The sequence below is a fragment of the Mustela putorius genome, unplaced genomic scaffold, assembly GCF_011764305.1.
Source record: "Mustela putorius furo isolate JIRA1106 unplaced genomic scaffold, ASM1176430v1.1 tig00003983_pilon_pilon_pilon, whole genome shotgun sequence".
In the NCBI taxonomy this organism is placed as follows: domain Eukaryota; kingdom Metazoa; phylum Chordata; class Mammalia; order Carnivora; family Mustelidae; genus Mustela; species Mustela putorius.
Genome location: NW_025422123.1, coordinates 17,818,661 through 17,839,282, shown reverse-complemented (window position 1 = coordinate 17,839,282; position 20,622 = coordinate 17,818,661). Strand labels below are relative to the sequence as shown.

General features: G+C 37.5%; 1 protein-coding gene across 2 annotated transcripts in view; it reads left to right on the top strand.

Moving 5' to 3' along the window:
• PKHD1 (PKHD1 ciliary IPT domain containing fibrocystin/polyductin) overlaps positions 1-20,622 on the top strand; it is a 471,024-nt gene that overhangs the window by 432,901 nt on the left and 17,501 nt on the right. For both annotated transcript variants that reach the window (XM_045071248.1, XM_045071247.1), the window contains exons 65-67: positions 1,753-1,860; positions 8,053-8,211; positions 12,389-12,508. In XM_045071248.1, coding sequence (XP_044927183.1) covers positions 1,753-1,860; positions 8,053-8,211; positions 12,389-12,508 — 387 coding nt within the window. The remainder of the gene's footprint in view (positions 1-1,752; positions 1,861-8,052; positions 8,212-12,388; positions 12,509-20,622) is intronic.

The following is a 20,622-nucleotide window of genomic DNA, read 5'->3' as shown; positions in this document are numbered from 1 at the left end:
CAACATTAATGATATGCCAGTTTGCTAATATTGCCAGGGATGAGAAGGATAGTTGTGGGGGAGAATTGGGTATTTTGGAAACCATATGCCCCAGAGAAACCCATTCAGGTAGCACTCGCTGCTAAGTCACGTGGTCGATTTCAATCTTGCTTCAAGCCCAGCACCCCACCTCATCCCAAGTTCCCCCGGCCAGTACACTGCTTATACCAGCTTGATCAGGGAGCCTGTCGCTGGCATTTGTATATTTTACAATTACCATTCTAGAGATATGAACCCTGGAGTAATATACTGTACTTGGCAGCAACTGCCTCAGCTTTTGGGCACATATGCTTCAAATCTGAGAATATCATAGATATATATGGGAATCTTTGTAGAGATCTCTGAGGCAAGCTGGTATTTAACACAAAAGCAAACCCATTTGGAGCTAAAACACTTTCCATTAGGCAGTTTGGCGGCTGTTCTATGAGCCAGACTCACTGTGCTCGACGGACACATTTCGATTAAATGCTGCTTTGTATTCCTCCAAAGATGGGAACAATAAGGACGTTTGTCAAAGGAAAAACTGCAGCAAACGATTTCATGTTGAACATCTGTACTCTGCAGTTCATTGTTTGTAAGAGTTTATTGACCATAATTTTGATGCATATAGGTTTTAAAGTGTATAAACTGCATTTATCTTGGGCGCCTATCATTTATTTGAGTCTTGGCTTATTTATTTCCATTTTTCTGGGCATTTTATTTATTTTGGGATGCTGAAGAGATGAAGGAAAAGATGCTTTTGAAAAAGAAGTTTTAGTTAGCTCTGCAAAATTGATGAGGAAAGACAGTGTTTCCACAAAACGGATTAAGCAATTGAATTGAAAAATGTTAACACTAAGCATATTATAACTTTATGATACCTTTCAGCCTTAAAGATCTCAAACCAATTTATAAACTTTAAGACCACTCTCCCAACTCCTTGTCCATCATATCAATCATCATGACATTTCCAGAGTGAACTGTAGCAGCTGTTAATTAGCAAAGTAATTTGAGGGTAGTGGAGTCAGAAGACTAATTAATGGCGTTGTGAATGTGATCCTGAGTTAAGTTGCCTTCTTTCACTTTAAAAATGGATGGCCTATTGTTAGAAGATGTAAACTTGCTTTTTTTTTTCTTTTTTTTTTTTTTTCATTTTATTCATGGGAACCATAGCCAAGGCAACCCAAGTTGCTAAATCAGGGTAGCCTTTATCAGTCATGATTTGATGCATAGCTGTGGTCCTGCTCTATTGGCCTAACTCTGCTGCCACATAAACTACAGATCCCTTGAATAAAAGAGAGGCAGCGCCTAGAAACGACCATCTATAAGATAGTAGATTTTCTTTCTTGGCAGATATTTAATAATGAAATAGTCAACATATTGTAGTAGTTAAGAATGTCAACTTGGAAATCAGGCAGACCTGGGGCTATAACCCCCACACCAAGTAATTTCACCTTTCATAAGGTTATCTATTGCCTTTTGTACAGTTTATTTAAAATCATGTATCTAAGGCACAGCATCCGGCATGGCAAACTTCAATTACTGTTACTATTATTCTTTCTTGGATTATTTGGTTCCACGATTCATCTAAGAAAAGCCTGATGGGTTTTATAATCTGTTTCATTAAATCTTTTTTTCCATTCGTTCCCAGTTGCCTCTTTACAGAGAAGACTTAAAGAAACTGCCTTGAGTGGGTAACTAACATTTACATTTTGTTTCTGTGTTTGTTTGTAGGGTGTACTCGGGCAGAAAGTCAAGATGGTTATGTGAGCTTCTCCAACTTGGCAGTTTTGATCTCTGGGTCAAATTGGCACTTTCTTTTTACTGTCACTTCCCCTCCAGGTAATAGTAGCAGGAGTGTGTTTTTACTATGTGTTCCTTAAAAAAAAAAAAAAAAAAATAGCCCCTTCTCCTTTATAATGGGAATAGCTCCTATCATGAATAAGAAGTCATCACAGTTTAGAGAAAAAAATCACTTGGCTATATCATTAAGGTATGAGAAACAAGAACTCATATAGAAATTAAGTCCCTGGAGAATTTTGGTAAGCAAGAATCCAAATATACATTTTCTTCTAGTTGTTAAAATTTACTTTGAATGCTTTTTATTATTGTTACTACTTATTCTTTCTTTGACATGTGGTGGCATTTGGTTGGATATTAACGAGAACATTTTAAGGTTAAGAAAGAGAGTCATGGGATATTAAGTATTGTGAAATTTTATATTTCAGTTCTGCCCTCCTCACCCACTGCCTCCCCCCAGCTCCATAACCATTCAAAGTCCTGGCACTTTAGAAGGACAGATATAAGGTGTCTGTAAATTGCTCATATGCTCCAACTCATCTTGAGGAAACCTTGAAAAAAAGGTCTTCTCCCTTCTGCAACATTCTTGACAACTTTTGCTATATTAGAGGGTAATACTACTCAGTAAGTTTGAAGTAGATAGCACGTTAATTTAACTTCCAAGGAATCTATGCAAAATCCTCCTCTCATTTCCATGAAGGGTAGAGCCAGGTCTCCTCTTACCAAGGAGTGGTGAGAAAAGAGTGTTTTTTGTTTGTTTGTTTGCTTTTGAGAGTGTAGTTTTTGGCATCCTGTTTTTAAAAATACTGAGCTCTCATAGAGACACCGGAAAAAGAAAAAAGAAAAAAAGATTTAATTTTTCCATTCATTATTGTGATTTACCAGAAAAAAATTCCTCCACTAACAGAGCATCTAAAAGAATTCTAAAAATGCTGACACCACATTTGAACTAAAGAAGTAGATATTTATAACCACTTATTAATTTGGGGCAGAAAATTAGTCTGATATTAAAGCCACACAATTGTGGAAAGCAGTTAGTACACGGATGTGATGATGCAAAGTTTTATAAAATGCACTTGAATAGGGTACCTGGGTGGCTCAGTGGGTTAAGCCACTGCCTTTGGTTCAGGTCATGATCCCAGAGTCCTAGGATTGAGTCCCACATCAGGCTCCCTGCTTTCCAGGGAGTCTGCTTCTACCTCTGACCTTCTCTCCTCTCATGCTCTCTCTCTCTCTTTCTCTCTCTCTCAAAGAAATAAATAAAATCTTTAAAAAAACACATTCGAATAATCATCACTAGAATTAAACCAGTTAGTTAATGGAAACAACCAAGGAAATCTCATGTTTTGATGCGAGATATCTGAAGCCCAACAACGACTGTTTAATTAAGGCCACATATTAGTTCTCCTTATGAAACTTGAATTCCAACTGTCATAAGATACTTCTCAAAAAGAGAAAACTGTAGCTCTTGGGAAAGTATAGAATGAGCATTTGTCAACAACTTCTTTAACTCACTAGTTGAGTGTACCACAAAGACGCAAATGGTTTCAAGAGTATTTAAGATTGCCACAATGAAAAGATAAGCATTACAGAGAAGAGCATTTGAGAGACGTGCATCACACAGCCAGCTGAAATAAGTTTGCCACATTGGATACAGGGCAATAAAACTGTAATCTTTGGTGTTACATGTGTACAGTTACCATTTACATCTGAATGGAGAAAAATTATTTGCAGTTTACCTATATAAATATATATACACAAATGTATACTATGTTCCAGATAATTTGATAAACCTTGAATGGGCCTGTTTGAAAATACTATGGTATGACATCGATCAGATCTATAATCATTTTTTCCCTTTATCCAAGTCCTGGACAATTTTTTTGCACCTGACTTCTGAGAATCAACTATATTATCATTAATCTTAATTTTGCAGGGCAAATATCTTTTAAGTACCTATGGAAGTGTCTTTATGTAGGACAGATCCATGGAGATACATGTTCAGTGTTCTGGACCATGGGATCCCCATGTATATATATTTTGGAAGGACAATCCATGCGGAGCTGGATATTTTGTCCCAGACTTGTTGGGTTATTTAAAGGACCTTTGTCCTTCAATTTCCTCAGTAGTTAACCAAGACTAACCAAATACTTCATCAAAGTTATTTTGAGGAATAAGTTATACAGCCAGTTGTAAAATGTGGTGTAGACAAAAACTTCTCAGTAACACTTCATGATTTTGAGCTAGCCATACTGTTCACATTTATTAGACTACAGCTTTAATTTAGGCTTCCCTATAACTTGTAAAAGAGGCTGGGGAATTATCTTGAAAATTTTTTCTTCAGCAATTTTCCTTAAATTATTCTTCATAATTTTCAAACCATGTCAATGAGGCGAGGCTCATTAAATCTCAGAATGAGATTTCTGAAGTTTAAATTAGAAGAGAATAGATGGAAGATAGAGAATGAATATCTTAGAAAGAAGAACAGTATTTTAGAAGTGTAGAAACTGAGGAGCTGAGAAATCAACCAGATGTGTATGGGACCCTCACCAGTCTTTCTAATATGTTGACTAATCTGGCTCACTTATTCGTTTTGGAACATCTGAGATGCCACCAAAAGAGAAGGGTTTCTGTGTGTTTAATTCTGCTGACTTCCCAGCCAGCCTTTCCTCCTTCCCTATCATCCCCATGACTTGGCTGTGGTTTCTCTGTCCGTTCTTTGCAGCCCTGTAGCTCGTAGGGGTTTCTCAGGGGCTGCTGGGCTGAAAAGAGACCAGGGGAACCCAGGCTGCTCCTAGCCACCAAATCCAGAGAAATCTGGCTTGGCTCTGTTGTCCCTGCCATTTCCATGCATGGGATACTCTTCCTCCTGAAATTCATATGACTCAATCATCATTTCACTCAGATTTCTCCCCAGATGTCACCTCCTCGGGAACGTCTTTTCTGCATCACTAAGTCAACCCCACCACCATTCCCAGTCCTGCTCCATTGCCAGTCATTCTCTGTCTGCCAACCTCACTTTGGTCTTCACGGCACTTACTGCCACATGGGACCAGGGTATCAGTGTATTTGCTTGTTTGTCTACTGCCTGTGTTCTGCCCCCCAGCCACCCCCATTCAAACCTAAGTTCCAAAAGGGGCAGGATTTATGCTGAGTTCAGCACTGTATCTTTGGAGTGTAGAAAAACTTGGAACATCATAGGCACAACCATTTCTACTATTTTTAATCTTATTTTTTCAGTGTACCAAGATTCATTGTTTATGCACCACACCCAGTGCTCCATGCAATACGTGCTTTCCTTAACACCCACTACCAGGTTCACCTAACCCCCCACCTCCCACCCCTCCAAAATTCTGTTTGTTTCTCAGAGCCCACAGTCTGGGCTTTAACTCCCCCTCTGATTTCCCCCAATTCACTTTTCCTTTCCTTCACTTTTCCTTTCCTTCTCCTAATGTCTTCTGTGTTATTCCTTATTCTCCACAACTAAGTGAAACCATATGATAATTTACTCTCTCTGCTTAACTTATTTCACTCAGCATAATCTCTTCCAATCCCATCCATGTTGATACAAAAGTTGGGTATTCATCCTTTCTGATGGCTGCATAATATTCCATTGTACATATGGACCATATATATTTTTTTAATCCATTCGTCTATTGAAGGGCATCTTGACTCTTTCCATTGTTTGGCAATTGTGGCTATTGCTGCTAGAAACACTGGGGTACAGATGGCCCTTCTTTTCACTATATCTGTATCTCTGGAGTAAATACCCAGTAGTATAATTGCAGGATCATAGGGTAACTCTATTTTTAATTTTTTGAGGAATCTCCACACTGTTTTCCAAAGTGGCTATACCAACTTGCATTACCACCAACAGTGTAAGAGGGTTCCCATTTCTCCACATCCTCTTCAATACTCATTGTTTCCTGTCTTGTTAATTTTGACCATTCTAACTGGTATAAGGTCATATCTCAATGTGGTTTTGACTTGAATCTCCCTCATGGCTAATGATGATGAACAATTTTTCATGTGTCTATTAGCCATTTGTATTTCTTCTTTGAATAAGTGTCTGTTCATGTCTTCTGCTCATTTCTTTATAAGTAAGTAAGGATATTGAGATGATGTCTAAGATTGTAGCTTTGTAATGTTCTGCTACTATAAATATTTAAAAGCTTGTGGTCTCTACCCTTAGACCCAGGTACTTCTCTGGTCTTATAAATCAGTTAATTGACTTCAACCCCTCTGCCATTATTTGTGTCCGAAACACTTTCATGGCCTGATCTTTTGTATCCCACTTGATATATGCTATTTCCCAGCTCAGAATTTTTCCTTTTATGACACCTCATTGCCTTCAAGATATAGTCAAGAAGCTTTGGGTTGACATTTACTGCCTGCCAAAATTTATCTCAAATGCTTTCCAGCATTAATTCCCACTATCTTTTGCACTAATTTCCTAAACAATTGCTCTTTCCTCCTTTCTGTCTTTATTTGCTTAGCCTTAAAAGCCCCACTTAAATATTCTCTTTTGGATGCTTTCCCTGACCATATTGATGGGAAATATCCTTCCAGAGCAATTGATTGCATTATTCTGTTGACATGTGTCACATTCTGATTTGTGTGTGTGTGTGTGTATGTGTGTGTGTGTGTGTAATTTTATCTACTAGCTTGTAAATATCTTCAGAATGAGAACAGTGACTTATTCAGTTAGCAAAGTAAACAATCACTGAGCAATCATTGGAAAATGGATAAAAGAACGAGGAATCTTGTTATACTTCTGCAAATCACCAGTAAAATCCATTCCCCCCTCTCTGGGCTTGATTTATCTTATTCAGATGTTCATAAAAAGCAACTAATAACGAACAAGCTAAGTAGGTGTCAAGCATAAGATGTACACAGGAGAACCATTTCTAGCTAATTTTGTTATGGTAGTTTTGGGACCAAGTCAGCAACGAGTCAAGAGACTGAAAACCTGACAGTGACTTTAAATCAAAACTATATATATATATATATATATATATATATATATATATAATCAGGTTCAGTCCAAGGAAAGCACAGCAAAGAATAGCACAATGTTTCCTTGAATAGAAAAAATAAAAACTCTGTTTTTGCCTACATTTATTCAGATGATTGCAGAGATTTGGCGTAGGCTGGTTTATTTGGATGTGTTACTTAAAAATCTCTGGCTCTAACTCATGCTTGTAGGCAAGTGCTTTTTTAAAAAAATTTTTCATTTTTGTATTGGGGTATAATTGACACATGATAAACTACAAATACTTCAAACACACGGTTTTGTAGATTTTGATGAATATATACTTCCATGAAACCATCCCCACAATTAAGATAATGAACATATCTGTTACCCTCAAAATTATAGGTAAATTTAAATTTTTTTATTTAAAAAATAATACACAGTAAAATTTATTTTTGCATATGTTTTTGTGGATTCTAATATCTTATCAGATTCATGTAATTACCACCACAGTCAGGATATAGAATATTTCCAATAAATCTCCCTTATTCTGCTCCTCTGTCCTCACATTCCCCCTGCCACTATCACTAATCCCTGGCAATCACTTACCTGTTCTTTATCACTATAATTCTGTCTTTTCTACAATGTCATATAAATGGAATCATAAAATATGTACCCTTCAGAGATGGACCTCTTTCACTTAGCATAATACCTTTGATGGTCATCCCAGTTGCTACTTTCCTACTAATAATCTTGTTCAGTTTCCCAGATAACAAAATTCTCATGGATGTTAGAAAATTCTCTTGGCTCTGTGGTAGGAGTCCCTGTTCCCTGTTTTGATGTCTTACATACCATTTTTTAAAAACAGGAGACATAGGTCAGAGCAAGTAGTTTCACACATTCTAGAGCTGAGAGCATTTCTATTCTAATTAGTGGAACATGAGAGTGAAATTGAAATTTTGCATTGGTGGAAAAGGTAAGTCTGAGAATGAAAGGGGAGATTTGGAAGAATGCCCCATTGGTAATGGACAGAATTGGAAGGAACAGTTGTATGTTATTGTTGGAACTGGATTCTTGTAGTTCTTCAGAAATACAAATTTTCAATTGAATATTAGTTCATTTAATCACTTAATTCGCTAAGTATTTATTGAACCTACTAAGTGACAGGTATTGTTGTAAACATATCTCTTCCACAGTATTTTTATTACATCAACATCTTTTATCCAATTAATATGTTATTACTGTTTTTTTTTTTTAAACAGGAGTCAATTTTACAGCTCGATCAAGGTCATTCACTGTCTTACCTGTGCGTAGGTCAGAGAAGTCAACCATCATCTTGGCTGCTTCCCTGTGCTCAGTGGCCTCATGGCTGGCTCTATGCTGTCTGGTGTGCTGTTGGTTAAAGAAAAGCAAAAGCAGAAGTATGTAGATTTTTCTTTTGGCAATGAAAATATCAGTGGGGAAATGTTATAGTGTATAATACACTAACATTTCTTTTTCTTTCCCCAAGAGAAATTTTTTATGAAACTCTAACATATGGAACCAAACTATTCAGTTTATACAATAGAGACAAAGATTGCTTAACCTTAACTAATAATAGTGATAATGATGAGAGTATTTATTGAATATTCACTGTGGGCCAGGTTCTAAGTACTTTATATGCATGGATTTTTTAATCTTCATAACAGCCCTTTGAAGTAGGATCTGTGTTATGGGCGTAGCATGAGGTACACAAAGGTTAAGTAACTTGCCCAAGGTCACACAATCAAGAAAAAGTCAGGCAGTTTGGCTCCAGATGCTACTCTCTAAAACACTATGTTCCACTGCCCAAGTAATCCTCCAAAAAGTAAGTTTAAGAAAGAAGGGAAAGGGATTCAGAAGAGGGAAGAGAATGTTTGGTGGGTTTTTTTCCCTATCGTAGGAGCATGGAAACTATATTCTTGAACATCTTCGCAGAAGCAGATCATATCTTTTAGACTGGGGACATGGAGCATCACTGAGGGAAAGAAGTTCTGGAAAGGAGGCTTCTTTCTATCTTTCTACTTTGCTCTTAGAGTGAGGGAGATAGAGGGGCAGGCCAAGTATTGGCAAGTCCCTGACTCCCCTCATCAGATTAGTGGATGAAACACTTGTGTGCTCAAACAAACGTGAGTACAAAAGAAGTGAGGCAAAGAGAGAAGTCAAAATAAAGAAAGGAAAGAGGAAGAAGCATGGAGCCACTACTGGAAGACTCATAGTGCTTGGGTTTCTGAGAGATCTTGGGAGAGGGAAGCTCCATACACTCTTTATTTTGAACCAAGCAGCAGTGTGATATACTTCCCTCTCTCCCTGTCCTGATGGGGCTGGCCAAACTGCAGGGAAACTCAAGGGTACCTTGTCTTTCTCAAGAAGAATGGGATCTCATCCTGAGTTGTTGCCTGTGATTTGTGGAATGCAGGTTTTGGTCTTTGGGGTTATTTTTTGTTTTTTGTTTTGTTTTGTTTTATTAACATATAATATTTGTTTCAGGGGTACAGGTCTGTGAATTATCAGTCTTACACAATTCATAGCACTCGCTGTAGCACATACCTTCCCCATTGCCCATAACCCAACCACCCTATTCCTCCCCCTCCCCTACCCCCAGTAACCCTCAATTTGTTTCCTGAGATTAAGTGTCTCTTATGATTTGTCTCCCTCCCTGGTCCCATCTTGTTTTACTTTTTTCCCCTCTCTTTCCCCCATGACCCCTCATCCAGCCTCTCAAATTCCTCATAACAGAGAGATCATATGATAATTGTCTTTTGGTCTTTGTTTTTACATCTAAAGTAGTGTGTTTGTGTGCATGTGTGTGTGTGTGTGTGTGTATGTGTTGATTTTTGGTTTGAAAGCAAAGACATTTCATAATTTTTAATTTCATGCAATTCTGTGATATATTCTACTTAATTCTCATCCTCCACTTTACCGCTAAGCCTACCAGCAATGGAGGAGCCCCCACTAAGTTCTGCTCACCCATCTCCTTCCTTCTGTTCTCCAACTATAGAGGAAGCTTCTTCCTGCAGTCTAACATACCATTCATTACCTTGGTATTCTCTTTTTCACTCTTTCAACTTTTCAATATCTGTGGACACATTTCTCTTTATTAAATTCACATATTTTCTGGGCTGCCTGGGTGGCTCACTGGGTTAAAGCCTCTGCCTTCAGCTCAGGTCATAATCCCAGGGTCCTGGAATCGAGCCCCACATCAGGCTCTCTGCTTGGCAGGGAGCCTGCTTCCCTCTCTCTCTCTCTGCCTGCCTCTCTGTCTACCTGTGATCTCTGTCTGTCAGATAAATAAATAAAATTTTAAAAAATTTAAATTCACATATTTTCCTGATTGGATGTAGACTTCTAACTTTCTTATAAAAATAAAAAGAGATTAGGAAACACTTTATGAAAAAAAAAAAGGTAAAAAAGGTAGAGTAACCAGTTCTGTATGAGTAATTTATATTTTCTTCTTTAAATCTTTCTGTGTTTTTCAAACTTCTAGGATTAGCATTCATTACTTTAGAATAATAAATATCATTCCCCATCTTACTCATGGAACAGTATTCTCCAATTCAGCTACACAGTCTGTGTCAGTAGTGTATAAAATTTTTATCTTGGGACCTTGTTCCCCTTTCAGTAATTATTGAAAACGCCAAAGAGATTTTGTCAATGTATGTTTATCTATTAATACTTCCAAATTAGAAGTTAAAAGAGCAAATGTAAAATTTTACTTATTTTCTTTAAAATAACAGTAATACATGCATTATATGTTAACATAATTATAATTTTTTATTTAAAATGATGTTTCCAAATATATATAATGAAAAGAGTGGCATTTTTATAAAACTCTTTAATGTCTGTCTTAAGAAAAGTCAGCTGTATTCTCTAGCAGCTTCCACATTACATTGGCTGCAATGTATTGTTTTTGCTGAAGTGTGTGAAGAAAATCTATCCTCACACAAGTACAAGTAGAAGTAGAAGAGTAAGAGTATTTTAATAACATTCACAGATAATTGTGGATCATCTTCTTTGATACTGCACCCAGCCTGGCCAAGAGATAGTTACTTACAAGTACATTTCAATATACGTTCTATACTCTGTATATGAAAAACCACTAATCTATTATGGACTTTGAGTGGAGCTTTTACTTATACATGATTTTGAAATATTATGCGTTAGCCATTTGGAAAAATATTGTTTCACTGAGTTATAAAAATTTTCCAAATGCTGACATATTTTATTCTATAATTTTTTAAAAATTGCATTTGTTAATATCAACATTAAACTTTAAGAATTCAATATCTCTAAAACTTATAGTTGATAAAAGTTGTCCAAAATTTAAAATTTCCCATGAAAGCTTGAATTTTATCACTGGAAGAAACTATGGTCACTTGTTTCATGGAAGTTATAGGCTGGCTTCATTCACTTTAAAAAAACCTACCAAGTACCCAATAGGAATAACCAGAATCTATCTTTTATTCTTCCAAGTTCTTTCAATGTAAAAAATGTTGGGTTTGAAGTGGCGGGGGGTGAGAGGTTGGGAGAACCAGGTGGTGGGTATTGGAGAGGGCACGGATTGCATGGAGAACTGGGTGTGGTGCAAAAATAATGAATACTGTTATGCTGAAAATAAATTTAAAAAAATGTTGTTCCATGAAAAATCAGGATTTTAGCTAAACTCAATTGCTAAAGTGTTTTCCTTGAGAAAAATTATCATATGCCATGGCCTGGCGTCATTTGACCTTACATTATGAATTTTTTTTTATCCGCTGCCATTCAAACGGAAATAAAACTCTGAGAGCAAGGACCAGGTCTTTCTTACTTATTGTCTTTCCATTGCTTAGGACAGTTTCTGACATAAGCAATGTAAATACATTTTTGATTAAGATATTTAATAAATAAATGAATAGAATATAAAAATCATCAGTCAAAAGTGGAAATCTTCAATCAAGAGCTCATATATGCACGATCTTTATGGATTGTACCAATGTGAATTTTCTGGTTTTCATTTCATATTATATAAGTTGTTAACAGTAGGGGAGGCTGGATAAGGATGCATGAATCCTTTAGTATATTTCTTTGCAACTTCCTGTGAATCTATCATTATTTCAAAATAAAAGGTTAAAGAGTATTGTAAAACTCTATACCAGCTCTGTCCAGTAAAAATATAACATGAACCACAAATGTGAGGCACATGATGCAATTTTCTAGTATCCTCTTAACCTAATATATCAACATTTATATTTAATAAATATAAAAATATTGGATATTTTACAGGTTCTTAAAATCAGGTATATATGTTACACTTACAGCACATCTTAACTCAAACTAGTCATATTTCAAGTGCTCCATAGCCATATATTATGGCTATTGTATTGTATAGTTTTATACCTTAAAGTTGCTGGTCAGTATATGGAGTTGTATTTCCTTATTTCTTAATCTCTGAATACATTATATGCATTCTCATATACGTGTATCACAATCATTTTGTGGGGGCATACAAGAGAAGCATGTTGTCACTTAGGACCAGTTTACAAATAAAATGTTTTATTCTAAAAAACAAGAAACAGTCACATCTTTTTCTCATTAATCTAGAAATAAAAAGTGAAGATATTTCTGAATTCCAGACTAACAGCCAGAAGAATCATATCCACATCTCATCCAAACACCCAAGATCACAAGAGACTAAAAAGGAAGACGCCATGATGGGAGAAGGTGAGGTTGGAAAGTGGGGATGATTCCCGTAAGAGACATCCATCCTAGATGAGCTGTGGCCTCCCTCTCCCCATGGCTGTCAGTTTCTGGGTCAGTTTAGTTGTTAACTTCTTCTTTCATCTTTGTTACTTCCTCTCAAGGGAACTACACCCCAGCATAGGAGTACACAAGTCCAGCTGTTTCACTCAGCTATTAACCAAGTCTTCAAGTTGACATTTATATTTTTTTCTTAGTAGATGATAATTGGTTTAACATTTGAGTTTATTACATAGAGAAAGGGAAAACCAAAGTATAGGCATATAATCTTTCCCTTAGCTATTGCAAAGCTGCCAGTCTGGCAACACTATTGAATTTGGGAAATAAGACAGTAGAGTTGCCAAATACCAACTATGCAAATTAGATTGAATATGGAGCCCTTAAGAAATGAGTCAGCTTTGTTAAGCTCTGCTTTGTTGTTTAGTCATACTTTTAACAAAAATGTATTATTTGCTTACATTGTACATAAAATTTTGTACAATGTAAGCAAATACATTTTGCTTGTTATATTTTTAATTGCCATTGGACTTAGTGCCAAGCAAAGAAAAGGTAGGCATTTACTTCAGATCAATGCTTTCCCCGTGTCCTTCTAAAATACAGAAGACAGGAAGACTGTTGGCAGAACACAAGATGGATTTGCCACATGTGGATATGGTGTATGAAAAATATTCATATAATTTCCATGGATCTGAAATGCTTTGAAGCACACTCTAAAGAGAATAATACTGCTATTTATTCTAAGCAGTAGTCAATATTCATGATATTTTCTGCTTGAGAAAGGGACATGAATCTTAATGGTTCTAGCATCAGGTTTAACTCAAAAATATCAACTCAATGTTGTTCTTCCTCTAACCAGTTCAATGGACTTTGGCTTGTGTGTGTGTGTGTGTGTGTGTGTGTGGTGTCTGTGTGTCTGTGTCTGTGTCTACCTGTGTGTGTGCATGTGTAAATATCAGTTTGTTTGCCTGTTTGAATTTTCCCGCTGGAGGAAATGAATTTATTTTTTAGAAATGTCCCAATGAATGATTCCTGTAAGAATCATTCTAGCCTGACCCTATACTGGAAGGTGGTGGTAGGATTGGAGTGGGTGGGTATGAGAAGAATGAAGACAGAGAGAAATGGACAGGAATTCCTTCTGGATTCCATCTAAGACTACATTAATTTTGGTTTCTAGAGACCTCTTGTCCATATTACTGCGTGCAAATTCAGAACAAGTGTTTGAAAATGCTCATCTGAACTCAGCACTTCAAGGAACAGCATGTTTAGCTGCATTCTTAAGCAAACAGCAAGAGTGATGTTAATCTCCCCCTAATCTAATATGGCTATCTACATGAATCTCAGTTGCCCCACTTAAATTAACTATATTAAGCAGTCCACAATGCCTGGGTGTTTTATTAAGGAACATTTTTTATCTGGTGCCTTATTAATAAATTATCAGGAATGAGATAAGGGACAAGGTTCCTGTGGAAAAGTTTAGATTGAAGAGATGGGTGTATCAAAGGCCATGTTATTTGGACATCCAGGTTAAAAATAGAAAGTTGTGTTGTATCCAAATCCTCCCCTAGGGGTCATAGCAGATTTGTTTCCTTATTTTCTAAGCTTTGTCCAAGTCTGAAGAGCATCTTCAAGGCAAGTAATGACACATCTCCTACTTTTCTTCAGAAATTATTGCCAGCTATAAAACAACTGGTTACTGCTGGCTTCAGATAAGTTTGGTTTTATTTCATTATTTCCATGGCTCTTCAGTCTCCCTTTTGCCTCTTTTTCTAAACTTTTGGGATTGGCTATGTCTATCCTGAGCACATAGCATTCACTAAGTACCACCTGGCACTAAAGTTTTTCAGCTGGTGGAGTTGAGCATTTCCACTGTCCCGTAGGTTCAGACTGTAAACTCATCATGTTGCAGCTTTTACTAAAAATCACATAGATGCAATAGTGATAATAGAGTTACAATAGGGGAAGAAAGGAGTGGTGCATATATCCCTTGCATTTTATTGTTATCAGCCATCTGAGCTAGCTTCTCCAATTCATATCGGGCCTTGTCACTCTGCCAGTGAGAAGATCTAATGATTTGCCAGTGTTAGCTGGAGAGCTGAAGAATGGGACTGTTAATGGCATAAAAACCAAGAGTCAGGCAGACTTAGTTTAACCCTGACTCTCCCGTTGACTTGCCTCCTGGCCTCAAGGAAACCAATGATCCTCTCTGTGCCCATGCGATCCCTCCCTGGTAAAGTTCCCATATTAATACTGCCCACACATATGGTTGTTGTACAAATTGAGTGAGTTAATATCACTAAAGTGTGCAGAACAATCCCTGGCATATTGTATGTAATACATATGTGTTATCTGTTGTTGGTTCTTCTTGTTATTTAAAAGACAGAGCCTTCCAAGGCCTGACTCCATCCTATCCTTGTAATCTTACACTGCAATTCACCTTCTTGCCGCCTGCTCATACCCCCCACCCCATGCTAACTCACTCATTCTGGGACTTGTCTAAGATCTTCCCACCCATTAGCTTGCATGGTTTCTTCCAGTTGGATTGCTTGTCTTCACCTGTTAAAACCTTCTGAAACTTTTAAGCATCAGTTAACTGTGGTTTTTGTTGTGTTGTGTTATACATATGTATATATACACATACATACATACATATTTATTTATATATGTATACATACATATAGTCTTTCCCAATCCCTCCTACTTCATTGAAAATTAATATTTTCCTCCTTGTGTGTCAAGAATATTGAATGTGTGCTTCCATGGTAGTACTCATATTTTTTAGAAGTTATGGGTGGTTCTCCATTCCCACAGACCAGTGACTTTCTTTTTTTTTAAAGAATTTATTTATTTATTTGTCAAACAGAGAGAGCACAAGCAGGGGTAGTGCCAAGCAGAGGGGGAAGCAGGCTACCCTTTGAGCAGGAAGCTATTGTGGGACTTGATCTCAGGACCCTGGGATCATGACCTGGGCTAAAGGCAGACACGTAACCAACTGAGCCACCAGGCATCCCCAGGACAGCAGTTCCTAACCAGGGTAATTTTGGCTTCCAGTTGGGATGAAAATCTCATCCTGGTTTTATTGATTTTCCTGATCCTGATCCTGATTATCCTACTTTTAAAAATAAAAGCCTATGTCTCAGCAGCTCCCTCAGTACCAGACAAATTGGGACAGTGGTCATTCTATCTCTAGAAGACATTTGCAATGCCTGGAGACTTTTTTTTTTTTTTAAGAGGGAGAGCAAGCACATGGGTGAGAGTGCAGGGAGGAGGGGCAGAGAGAATCTTCAGCAAGGTCCGTGTCCAAAGCCAGACACAGGGCTTGATCCCAGGACCCTAAGATCAAGACCTGAGCTGAAATCAAGAGTTGGATACCCAACTGACTGAGCCACCTAGGCACCCCTGTCTGGAGACATTTTTGTTGTCACAGTTGTCACAGGGAGGGGGAGATACTGCTGGAATCTGGTGAGAAGAGATCAGGGGCATTATAAACATCTTATAATGCACAGGACTACCCCACAATAAAGATTATTTGGCTTAAGATGTCAATAATGTTAAGGTTGAGAAACCCTGGCAGAAGCTATTATTTGTCTTTGTAACTTGTAGATGGGAGATGCTGGAATGACATAATAATAAATGCAGTTAGATTATGTCTCCAAGTAAATATTGAGTAAGTATTTATTTACCTCCTGATATTTATTTAGTACCTTATGAGATCTTTTCTGTATAGTTGCAAAGGGGTGATATCTGGTCCCCTGTCCTTGATGAGTTTGCAGTATGCAGGTTGACACAAAAAACTAATATTTGGGGGAAAATGAAAGAACAATTCTAGGCAACAAGCAATTAAATGTAAAGCAATCTAAGCAAACAATATGTATTCAAAGAATTTATGGATGGGAGAGAACGCTCCAAGAGAGAAAGAATATCATTATCTTAAGTTACATGTTTACTCCCTCTAGCTCCTAAATCATATCACACTGTTTCAAATCCCATTTGCTAAGGGCTCGGTTGTCCAGTTTTATAGAAATGGTTTATAGAAATGCCAGGGAAGGAGTCTAGCTTTGCCCTGTCAAAGCTCAATTTTGTACCATTCCTTTTCAACCATTCCCTGGGTCCTCTAATTTGGTTGATAGGGGGCAGATCTCCCAGGTGAGATACCTCAGAGTTATCTTTACCTCCTAGGGTTCCCCCTACCACCCTGTGCTCTTTTACCAAGTATAACCAATTTCTCCTCTGCAATGTCTGGTTTCCACCTTATCCCACTCCCTTTCACAGCATATCTACCATTCAGTCTCAGCTAATAACCCCATTATTGATGTCTAGTCTCTCACTTTTTATCTTTTTTTTTGTAATTTTTTATTTTTTATAAACATGTATTTTTATCCCTAGGAATACAGCTCTGTGAATCACCAGGTTTACACACTTCACAGCACTCACCAAAGCACATACCCTCCCCAATGTCCATAATCCCACCCCCTTCTCCCAAACCCCCTCCCCCCAGCAACCCTCAGTTTGTTTTGTGAGATTAAGAGTCACTTATGGTTTGTCTCCCTCCCAATCCCATCTTGTTTCATTTATTCTTCTTCTACCCACTTAAGCCCCCATGTTGCATCACCACTTCCTCATATCAGGGAGATCATATGATAGTTGTCTTTCTCCGCATGACTTATTTCGCTAAGCATGATACGCTCTAGTTCCATCCATATTGTCGCAAATGGCAAGATTTCATTTCTTTTGATGGCTGCATAGTATTCCATTGTGTATATATACCACATCTTCTTGATCCATTCATCTGTTGATGGACATCTAGGTTCTTTCCATAGTTTGGCTATTGTGGACATTGCTGCTATAAACATTCGGGTGCACGTGCCCCTTTGGATCACTACGTTTGTATCTTTAGGGTAAATACCTAATAGTGCAATTGCTGGATCATAGGGCAGTTCTATTTCCAACATTTTGAGGAACCTCCATGCTGTTTTCCAGAGTGGCTGCACCAGCTTGCATTCCCACCAACAGTGTAGGAGGGTTCCCCTTTCTCTGCATCCTTGCCAGCATCTGTCATTTCCTGACTTGTTGATTTTAGCCGTTCTGACTGGTGTGAGGTGATATCTCATTGTGGTTTTGATTTGTATTTCCCTGATGCCGAGTGATATGGAGCACTTTTTCATGTGTCTGTTGGCCATCTGGATGTCTTCTTTGCAGAAATGTCTGTTCATGTCCTCTGCCCATTTCTTGATTGGATTATTTGTTCTTTGGGTGTTGAGTTTGCTAAGTTCTTTATAGATTCTGGACACTAGTCCTTTATCTGATATGTCGTTTGCAAATATCTTCTCCCATTCTGTCAGTTGTCTTTTGATTTTGTTAACTGTTTCCTTTGCTGTGCAAAAGCTTTTGATCTTGATGAAATCCCAATAGTTCATTTTTTCCCTTGCTTCCCTTGCCTTTGGCGATGTTCCTAGGAAGATGTTGCTGTGACTGAGGTCGAAGAGGTTGCTGCCTGTGTTCTCCTCAAGGATTTTGATGGATTCCTTTTGCACATTGAGGTCCTTCATCCATTTTGAGTCTATTTTTGTGTGTGGTGTAAGGAAATGGTCCAATTTCATTTTTCTGCATGTGGCTGTCCAATTTTCCCAGCACCATTTACTGAAGAGGCTGTCTTTTTTCCATTGGACATTCTTTCCTGCTTTGTCGAAGATGAGTTGACCATAGAGCTGAGGGTCTATTTCTGGGCTCTCTATTCTGTTCCATTGATCTATGTGTCTGTTTTTGTGCCAGTACCATGCTGTCTTGATGATGACAGCTTTGTAATAGAGCTTGAAGTCCGGAATTGTGATGCCACCAACTTTGGCTTTCTTTTTCAATATCCCTTTGGCTATTCGAGGTCGTTTCTGGTTCCATATAAATTTTAGAATTATTTGTTCCATTTCTTTGAAAAAGATGGATGATACTTTGATAGGAATTGCATTAAATGTGTAGATTGCTTTAGGTAGCATAGACATTTTCACAATATTTATTCTTCCCATCCAGGAGCATGGAACATTTTTCCATTTCTTTGTGTCTTCCTCAATTTCTTTCATGAGTACTTTATAGTTTTCTGGGTATAGATTCTGTGCCTCTTTGGTTAGGTTTATTCCTAGGTATCTTATGGTTTGGGGTGCAATTGTAAATGGGATTGACTCCTTAATTTCTCTTTCTTCTGTCTTGTTGTTGGTGTAGAGAAATGCAACTGATTTCTGTGCATTGATTTTATATCCTGACACTTTACTGAATTCCTGTATAAGTTCTAGCAGTTTTGGAGTCGAGTCTTTGGGGTTTTCCACATATAGTGTCATATCATCTGCGAAGAGTGATAGTTTGACTTCATCTTTGCTGATTTGGATGCCTTTAATTTCCTTCTGTTTTCTGATTGCTGAGGCTAGGACCTCTAGTACTATGTTGAATACCAGTGGTGATAATGGACATTCGTGCCGTGTTCCTGACCTTAGCGGAAAAGCTTTCAGTTTTTCTCCATTGAGAATGATATTTGTGGTTGGTTTTTTATAGATGGCTTTGATGATACTGAGGTATGTGCCCTCTATCCCTACACTTTGAAGAGTTTTGATCAGGAAGGGATGCTGTACTTTGTCAAATGCTTTTTCAGCATCTATGGAGAGTATCATATGGTTCTTGTTCTTTCTTTTATTGATGTGTTGTATCACATTGACTGATTTGCGGATGTTGAACCAACCTTGCAGCCCTGAACTAAATCCCACTTGGTCGTGGTGAATAATCCTTTTAATGTACTGTTGAATCCTATTGGCTAGTATTTTGGTGAGAATTTTCGCATCTGAGTTCATCAAGGATATTGGTCTATAGCTCTCTTTTTTGATGGGATCCTTGTCTGGTTTGGGGATCAAGCTGATGCTGGCCTCATAAAATGAGTGTGGAAGTTTTCCTTCCATTTCTATTTTTTGGAACAGTTTCAGGAGAATAGGAATTAGTTCTTCTTTAAATGTTTGGTAGAATTCCCCCAGTAAGCCGCCTGGCCCTGGGCTTTTGTTTGGAGATTTTTAATGACTGTTTCAATCTTCTTACTGGTTATGGGTCTGTTCAGGCTTTCTATTTCTTCTTGGTTCAGTTGTGGTAGTTTATATGTTTCTAGGAATGCATCCATTTCTTCCAGATTGTCAAAGTTGTTGGCGTAGAGTTGCTCATAGTATGTTCTTATAATAGTTTGTATTTCTTTGGTGTTAGTTGTGATCTCTCCTCTTTCATTCATGATTTTATTTATTTGGGTCCTTTCTCTTTTCTTTTTGATAAGTCTGGCCCAGGGCTTATCAATTTTATTAATTCTTTCAAAGAACCAGCTCCTAGTTTCGTTGATTTGTTCTATTGTTTTTTTGGTTTCTATTTCATTGATTTCTGCTCTGATCTTTATGATTTCTCTTCTCCTGCTGGGCTTAGGGTTTCTTTCTTGTTCTTTCTCCAGCTCCTTTAGGTGTAGGGTTAGGTTGTGTACCTGAGACCTTTCTTGTTTCTTGAGAAAGTCTTGTACCGCTATATATTTTCCTCTCAGGACTGCCTTTGTTGTGTCCCACAGATTTTGAACTGTTGTATTTTCATTATCATTTGTTTCCATGATTTTTTTCAATTCTTCTTTAATTTCCCGGTTGACCCATTAATTCTTTAGAAGGATGCTGTTTAGTCTCCATGTATTTGTGTTCTTTCCAAACTTCCTCTTGTGGTTGAGTTCTAGCTTTAGAGCATTGTGGTCTGAAAATATGCAGGGAATAATCCCAATCTTTTGATACCAGTTGAGTCCTGATTTAGGACCGAGGATGTGATCTATTCTGGAGAATGTTCCATGTGCACTAGAGAAGAATGTGTATTCTGTTGCTTTGGGATAAAATGTTCTGAATATATCTGTGATGTCCATCTGGTCCAGTGTGTCATTTAAGGCCTTTATTTCCTTGCTGATCTTTTGCTTGGATGATCTGTCCATTTCAGTGAGGGGAGTGTTAAAGTCCCCTACTATTATTGTATTATTGTTGATATGTTTCTTTGATTTTATTAATAATTGGTTTATATAGTTGGCTGCTCCCACA